Source organism: Cynoglossus semilaevis, chromosome 1 (genome assembly GCF_000523025.1).
Source record: "Cynoglossus semilaevis isolate Cse_v1.0 chromosome 1, Cse_v1.0, whole genome shotgun sequence".
NCBI classification, from domain to species: domain Eukaryota; kingdom Metazoa; phylum Chordata; class Actinopteri; order Pleuronectiformes; family Cynoglossidae; genus Cynoglossus; species Cynoglossus semilaevis.
The window spans coordinates 15,550,913-15,559,511 of record NC_024307.1 but is presented as its reverse complement, the minus strand read 5'-3'; the positions used below and the strand labels follow the sequence as shown (position 1 = coordinate 15,559,511).

The 8,599-nt window shown below is 41.3% G+C and overlaps 1 protein-coding gene across 1 annotated transcript in view; it reads right to left on the bottom strand.

Moving 5' to 3' along the window:
* Positions 1-8,551, bottom strand: part of trip11 (thyroid hormone receptor interactor 11) — an 18,966-nt gene extending 10,415 nt beyond the window's left edge. The window contains exons 1-11 of the mRNA XM_025055181.1: positions 7,899-8,551; positions 5,875-5,951; positions 5,138-5,248; positions 4,198-4,494; positions 4,057-4,125; positions 3,513-3,678; positions 3,012-3,335; positions 2,830-2,870; positions 2,619-2,717; positions 2,126-2,329; positions 56-1,951 (exon numbers count right to left, since the gene is read on the bottom strand). Coding sequence (XP_024910949.1) covers positions 56-1,951; positions 2,126-2,329; positions 2,619-2,717; positions 2,830-2,870; positions 3,012-3,335; positions 3,513-3,678; positions 4,057-4,125; positions 4,198-4,494; positions 5,138-5,248; positions 5,875-5,951; positions 7,899-8,037 — 3,423 coding nt within the window. The 5' untranslated portion in view covers positions 8,038-8,551. The remainder of the gene's footprint in view (positions 1-55; positions 1,952-2,125; positions 2,330-2,618; positions 2,718-2,829; positions 2,871-3,011; positions 3,336-3,512; positions 3,679-4,056; positions 4,126-4,197; positions 4,495-5,137; positions 5,249-5,874; positions 5,952-7,898) is intronic.
* Between the last annotated feature and the right edge of the window lie 48 nt (positions 8,552-8,599).

Sequence of the window (8,599 nt, the reverse complement as noted above, 5' to 3'; positions counted from 1 at the left end):
TCTCCTGTTTTCCGGGGGGACCGCTCATGTGGGCGAGGCGCTGGTTCTCCTGCGGAAGCTTCAGCAGAGCTGCTTCCTTACCAGCCATTATGTCCATGAGGCGATGATAGTCTGAGCGGAGTTGGCTGTTCTCTCTGGTCTTCTCGTTAAGCACAGCAAGCACTTGTTCCCTCTCCACAGCGTAAGCCTGAAGCTGCTGTTGAAGAAACATGACGTCCTGGCTGTGTCCACCAACTCCCACCATGGAGACTCTTGCATGAAGTGCCTGGATCTCCAGGTCCTTCTGCAGGATCACCTGAGAAAGTTTACCCACTTCATCTCGTGACAGCACCAGCTGATCCAGCTGTCTGGTCAAGGACAGGTTCTTCTCGTTCAGCTGGCTGATCTCTGTCTCCTTCTCCTTCATTCCTCTAACCAGTTTTTCTATTTCTACCTTTGATAAATCATGCTTTTCATTTCCATTCTCCTGATTTAGAGTCTGAGTCTTCTCCTCCTGCAGGATAACATCTCCCTGCACAGAAGGAGAGTCTGCACGACCTTGACTAAGACTTACATTATCCAAAGTTTGCTGCAAACGAGCTATTTCTTCATCTCTGGCAACTATGAGCCTGTCGTAGTTGAGAGTGGTCTGCTGAAGACGAGCGTGGGCCTCCTCTAGTTCTGTCTGTTGAGCCTGGTGGGACTGCTGCGACAGCAGCAGAGAAGCTTGCTGCTCTTCAACGGTTCTCCTTTGGGTATTGGCCTCTTCTTCCAAGTGTTTCCTGGAGGTCTTGAGTTGTGTGATCTCTGCCTCCAGCTCTGTGATGATGTCCAACGTCCTGGGCTCAGCCAGAGATTGAGGTCTGCTCTGCTGATCTCTGAGACGATCAATCTCTTCCTTCAAATGGCTGTTGTCCTCCTTCATCCCACCGAGCTGTTTGTCCTTCTCTTCTAGTGATAGTCGTAGAGCTTCTGCTTCTTTCGTCGTTGCCATAATGCTCTTCTCCATCTCAGCTTGAAGATCTGCAGCATTCTGTTTCAAAGTGTCCACAAACACGTCCTTCTCTTGCAGCAGATCTGTCAGCTGCTTCTGCCCCGCGACTGTGATGGAGAGCATCTCGTTTGTGTCCCTGTGATCAGACGCCAGTTGCTCCAAGTCTCTTTTCAGACGTGCAATCTCCATGTCCTTCTCCTGGTTGAGCTTGATGGTGCGTTCGTGTTCTGTCTGAAGAGCCGAGGCATCCATGGAGCGAGCCCGGGTCAACTCCTCAATTGTCTGCTTGTACTGTTTCGCCTGTTCAGACAATGATTTCTCAGCCTGCCTCAAATCAGCATCCAGCTGAACTTTCTCCAGCTTCAAGGCTTCAATTCGAGTATCCTTTTCTCTCACTGTCCGGTTCATAGACGTCTGACTTTCCTTCATCTGCTTTTTGAATTCCTGCACTTTACCCTGAGCTTCCTCCTTCTCCATTTTAAACCTCCTATTCTCCATCTTTAACTCATAGTCTGTGGACACAATATTCTCCTGGGAGCTCTTCAGCTCTTCAACCTCTCTTCGCAAGTTTTGTAACTCCTTCTCCTTCTCCTTTAGCTCTTCTTTAGATCCCTCGTCCTCAAATGTCCCATCTCCTACCTGGTCCAGCTTAGCCTGAGCAGCACATAACAGCTCCTCCTTTTCCTCCAAAGTTTTCTTCAGTTCGCCCACTTCTTTACGTGCCTCCCTGCTCTGCTCTTGCACACGTCCCAGCTTTTCTTCAAGCTCGTGCAGGGTTCGCTCCTGCTGCTGTTTGCTCATATGCAGTTCATTAATGGCAAAAGCACTCTGGCTTGTCTTCTCTTTTTGGTTCTCCACCTCCTGCTCCAGTGACCTTTTCTGGTCCTTGGTCATGTCAAGTTCTGCTTTCAGTTTTGTGAGCTCAGCTTCTGCCTCCTTCAGCTGTGCTGAGAGCTGCTCCTTCACTGAGATCACGTGCTAAAGATGAGAAGTTAACACAAAACCACATTGATAAAGTGTAGTTTGATATTATCATTACAATTTTAAGGCTCTGTCTGGAATGTTATTGTTCTTATATCTGCTTGGAAAAAAAAAATCAAGACAACATGAAACATAATAACTAAAATGTTTAAGTGTGACCATCAGTCAGACCTGTGTTGCCTCCTGGCTCTGACGGTCCAGTTCTTCTAGCTCAGACATTAAAGTATCTCGTTCTTCCTCTGTAGCCCTCAGAGCCTTTTCTCTTCGTTGTAATTCAACCTTCAGATCATCCAGAGACTCTGTTACTTCAGATTCAGCTCCAACACCGGTCACCATTTGTTGCAATGTTTCTTTAAGTCTTTCTTCGAGATTCAGCTGAAAAAAAGAAAAGAAAAGATAAACGTTACAAAAAAGACAAATCCTGGCCGTTGAACTTGGGCAAGTTTTCAGTAACATGTTTCTGCTCAACTTAAAGCCATTTCTGTTCTAACTGTTAAATAGATTTTCTAATTCATAATAAGCATGCTATACTGTTTAGCTGGCAATTTCTAGTATTTTAGTCAATTTGGCTGCTGTAAAACGTACATTCAACTGAGAAACAGTATAATGAAATCCATCAACCATTAAAGATTCATAATTCATCCACAAACAATCTATGTTCTACCTTTTCCTGTTGGAGAATTTCCTTTTCTTGTCTCAAACCATCAATGATGGTGTTCAGCTCTAAAATATCTGCATGTTCGACGTCTTCCTTTGGTTCAACCTGTCAGTAAAAATAAAAAAAGCAATTATACACTAGATCAACTAAACATCCATTCCACTACTTAAAATGTTGATTATTTTGAGGTGGTAATAAACTTCATTATCACACTCACATCTGTCAGGTTTTTAAGCCTCTCTATTTCCTTCTCTGCATCTGTAAAAGAGTTTTAAGTAACAATATTCTGTATCTTTACAACAATCATTTGTACTTTTTAATTATAAGGGAACAAAAATTCTTAATATAGTAGTTTTTCACTCAGTATATTCAACAAAATTAAAATAAAAACAGTCATACCTTTGAGGTTTTGCTTCAACACTTGAATGTCATGCTCCAGCTGAGCTTTCTGCAGAGCCTTCCCCTCCTGCTCTTGTACTCGTGTCTGGAGTTCATCCACAGACGCCTGTAATCGCGTGTAGTTCTGCAGCAGCCCGGCGTTTTCTTCCTGCGCTTCATCCTTCTCCACCTGTAGGGCACACTGTTTCATCTGCGCCTCCTCCAGGCTGGAGGAAAGCTCCTCCAGCTGCTTCTCCCGCTGCTCTGCTGCCTCCTGCAGGGACTGGATGGTTTTATGGAGATCAGTCTGTCTGGAGACATCTGCTGAGGGACTGGTTTGACCGCCTGGAGAGGAGGATAAGGAGGAGAGGAGTTTGCTTGTCATTTCAAGTTTTGAACCTCGTAGCAACATTTATCAAGATGAGCTTGTGTACAACTTTTTAAGAACAGAGCAAAAGAAATACAGACAAATATATTCGAGAGATTTCAGTTCTGCAACAAACGTCAACGTGGGCGACTCACCAGCATGCATCTGGTCCTCCAGCTCCTCTATCCGCTCCTCATATTCTGCCAGCTCCTCTCTGTGTCGTCGAGTGAAGTCAGCCATTTTCTGCCGCTGGGCATCCTGCAATGCTGCCAGCTCGTGTTGGTGCTCGTCCACCTCTCGACTCATCTCCTCTCGCAGCTCCTATCAGAAAAAAAAGCAGCGACATTAAGGACAGAGCCCCAGTGTCTTTGCTGTATTATGAAAGTTTAAAGATTGTTATTGCTAGAGCATTTAAAAAAGCTAGTTTAATGATCAACAGATAAATTCTGAAAAGGTTGTTCACACTGTGACATTTTCTTCCAATGCGAAAGTGGAAAATGAAAAGATTTTTGGTGGTTCCTTTACAAAACTACTTGTGTTTGTGAAAGAAAGACACATTTTAAAACAAATAACAGCAACATTCGCCAGACAGAGTTTAAGTCAGAATTAAATATTTATAAATTCTGGGAGTAGATTTAGGGTTTTTGAGGAGGATCAACCATGACTTGTCACCGTTTAATAACGTGTTTTTTTAATTACCTTAATAGTCCTCTGAAGTCTGAGGATTTCTCCATGGTCACCATTTCCAGCTGTGGCTGCTGTTGATGCCTGTAAGTGAAATTTAAATAAACAACCAAACCAACATAATATTTGTAAAGGCAATGGGAAGATTTGTTTTACCTGGGACATTCTCCTCCAATGAGCGACATCTGCCTCCAGACGCCTGACCTCCGTCGACAGCCGGTTGATCTCTTGCTGGGACCAGATGACATCACTAAAATCCATTTCATCACCATGGAAACCCTGGTGGGACCCTGCAGGGCGTGACAGGTAAGAGGAAGACGAGGTAGTGCCAGAGGAAGTGGTGACGACGGGCAGCACCGCTGGGCCAACAGCAGCGGACTGAGCCGACTGCTGCAGGTTCTGGACTTCTTCCTGGAGGCCATTGTGTCGAGCCTTCAGGTGGCTGATCTCCACCTGCTCACAGACACAAATAAGTCGTCAGCAAAACAGGAGAAATTCTTCTTCTTTATTTTTTGAATAAGAAGGAAGTCATGACGGCTGCAGAGCGGCACAGGTTTTGTGCAATTGTGACAAAATTGTGAAAAAAATCTGGTTAAAATCTTGAGGTGTATTCTGAGCCTAGTGTTACATTCAGCTGAACAACGCACCGTATTTTTGAACATATAACATAGGGATGTAAGAAAATATTGATACATTGAAATATTAGGATATGTTTGTGTTAGTGTTAACCATTAGTTTGTACAGGGAATGCATATATTTGAGACTTTGAGTCAAACATTCACATTTTTTTATTGAAATATTAGGATATGTTTGTGTTAATGTTAACCATTAGTTTGTACAGGGACTGCATATATTTGAGACTTTGAGTCAATTTTTTAAATTTGTTCATCCAAAAAATCCTGCAACTGTTCTCTAGTACTTACAATTGTTAAAAAAAAACTCAATATATCGTCATGCCTATAGTATCACAGTATATCGCAATATACGTTGCCCCTGTATCATGACACATAACGTGTATTGCCAAATTCTTACCATTACTCACCACTAATAGAATCATAGATATTTGGTATACAATTAGATATACAACTGTACATACGTCTTTCTGTTGAAGAAGATTTCTGTATTCCGACGACTGCTGTTTATTCTGAAGCTCTGAAGCCTCCAGCTTCTCCTCCAGCTCTGTGTGAAGCTTTTTCAATCTCTCATACTGCAAGAAAAAGAGAAATAAATCTTACAGTAAGAAGTAACTGTTCATATAAGACAAAGTAATGTGACCCGTCAGTCAAATGCGGTGTCCACTCATGCCTACGATGCTGCCCATTGCCTACAAACAACCTCAGTGTCTGTGGTTATTTGAGAATCACAATCTGTGTTTAACAAAAAGTCTGCCGTAGAACAGACCGTGAATGCATCATTGTGCAGCCTGCAACATGATATCCACAAAATATCATTAAATGTCTGCAGGTGTTAGCTCCATATTCTGGGACGTAAGCAAGTTTGTTGATTTGCTTTTCCAAATATTCATAGGTTTTAGTTGATTTGAACTTTTGTGGTTTGAAAATCTGCCCCAACATCATTTACAATCAAAAAGCACAGCTATAGAAAAATGATATTTAAAATGAAAAAAAAAAAAAACACACAAAACTAAGGTATTATAATCTATCAACATATGAAGGTGCAGTATTCAGAAATCAGGAGGAGGACTAGTATTCCAGGCCATGTCTTCACATACCACACCACAGGTTTGGTGTAGTAGTTAAACGTGTGCCAGTGAAAGCATCTGCAGTGAGTCGTCCAGTTACACTGTGTGAATTCCTGAACAGAAACTCTCACCTCAGATTTCTGTGTGGTAAATGCAGTCTCCACTTCAGCCAACCTGGAATTGGACACCTGCAGCGCAGTGGAAGCATCTGCAGTTGGATGGAAGGAGTTTTGAGGATTTAGCAGACATGGAAACTATGAGCTTATTCCAGTTTAATAACAGAAGTGAACTAAACTGTGTTCAGTAAGTCGTGGATTACACTTTCATTCAGATTTCTGTCAGTGTCAGGAATTTAACAGCAATAGGATAACGTTAGTCTTCGTTCCACACAACTACATTTTTTAGAAAACTTTAGGATGTATGTAAAATGATTTTATGATGAAGAAATATTAAACCTACATTTATTAATTACATTTGTTTCAAATGTTTCAGGGACACCATCAGCCATTATGAGACAACTTTAATAAAGATATACCTAATCTTAATACTTATTCTAAATAATTCTTATTCTAACTCTAAATTTAAACTTCAAAATACTCACACAGAGTATGGACCTGCAAAATGGACTAAGTGTCCTCACACCATTACTGTACCAGGTGTTTTTCCAATAACATTTTCCATGCATAGTATAGCTAGACAGAGACTTAAACACACACAGACGTACACATAACGATTTCCCTGCTGCTTCTCACATGACAAACAAACACCAACATGAGTGAGCAGACCAACGTCTCTCCAGAGCTGTAATCTACACTCCTTCCAGCCAAGACATAACATTCATTACAACAATACATTCCAGTCAGGTCTGTGGTCGACTCCAAAGGACATATTGTCTTGTTTTGAACAACCTGACACACAAAAAACTCAACTTAAATCCTAAATAAAGGGATGACAAAACACTGTTTATTTTTGAGAACAAAGTTCTCTCTGACTCTACATCTTATCACGTATTCTCCGTTTGTTTTGGGAATTATTTGGGGTTTGATTGCATGTCGTTGAGCTCTAAAACATTTTCATTGGGGAAAACCTATTATCCATTGTGTTGGTGGTCCATTTGAATCATCAGTTCAATAATTCATTTTATTGCTAATAATTCAGAAATAATTTTGGCTATTTTGGTTGTTCATATTGGCATACTCTGCATGACTTTTGTTACTTTGAGACTTTTCACTTCAAACCAACAACCTTTGTTTATTTACATTCAAGACAGTAAGTCCGTGATCAATAGTGACACACATGTAGCTGAACATTGCCTTTTAGAAGACAATCAACATTAGGCTGTAGCAGAATCAATGACAGAGTCGGAATATCCTGCAATTTAAAGTCAGTTACTCTGACAGTCAGTCCAGACTGAAAAGACCATATTAAAAAATGTGTATTCCTGTCAAGAACATGTTGGCAAAACGTTGAGACAGTCTTTAATAGGTGTTTCTATGTGCTTGTGACATCATTTATATACATAATTGTGTATTTATTTATTATTTGTATAAGTTCTCAGGCTGTTTGACAAAGTCACTGTTTTTTTGACACAGAAGGGAGCTGTCGTTTGTGGTAAAACTATTCTTTTAAGATTTAAATATCTACCACCTTGTATCCATTGTCAAATTTTCTTATTTTACAATTCTGAGATTACATGAATAGAAACTATATTTATAGAGATTTATATTGTTTGTTTTTACTCAATTATCTTGTATCAGAGAATTATTTAGTGTTATACGTTGAAGTTTCTGGTTTATAAATAAGGTTAGGTCTTCTTTGTGGTGTGTTGCTAACTTAGAGCTATTTATAAACTAACTTGTGTTATACCTTTCGTTCGGTTAGCGGTTATTTTGCTTGTCCTAATTTTTCATTTGGCAAATAATGACTCTTCCCTAAAGGTAACCGGAAGGTGCTTCAGCAGCAGGTTTAGGTAACCTAATTAGCTACATTACCATTTTGAAAAACCTCACACAACAATAAATTCCAAGCACCTTCGACGATAATGACTGAATATTTAGTCAACATGATTACTGTGGTGTCGTCGGTGCGTCTTTGTGGTAAAACCTGAAACTAATTTGAATAAAAACTGAGACAAAAAAGGAAACCACGGACTCACCTCCGACTTCTTCTACTCCTTCTAATAACATGTCTTTGGTGAAGTTTGATATCTGCCCAGTAAAAGAGGATAAACTCCCGCCGACCTGTCCCAGAGACTGACCGAGGCCGGAGCCCAGGCCGCCCAGCCACGATGACATTTTGGGGTGGATTAGAATGAACAACCAACCAAACAAACAAACAAAAACAAAGCGGGGTCGTAGAGGGCGAGGTGGACCTATTAGCTTAGCTTCGAGTGGAGCCGAGCCACAGTTTTTTACTCATTGGTCTCAACTTGGAACCTTAAATCCACAGAGGTGCAGCCGATACTTAAATCCACCAGAAACCTTCCAGAACCGAGCCACTCCTGAGGTCGACAAAAGCTCATTCAGCGGCGACTAGTAACAGCTGAGCGTCTGCTCGGAAGAATTTGTCCAGACGGATAGTTACTTCAGCGACATTTTAACCACGTCCAATAGTCGCTCCACTGCGTGACAGCTTTTACATTTAGATATGCGTATTGTGCGGATAATTTAAACGCTGTTTTTAAAGTGTTTCAGTTTGTTTCAAAGCTAGCCGAACGGCGCAGAGTCCAAAAAGTGCCACCTCAACTGTAGCCATTATGAGCTCCACAGTGCGGAGGGCTGCTGTCACTTGTGACGTGGACACACAGCGCGGCAGAGGTGCATTGTGGGATGCTGGAGGACCAACAATATTATGGTG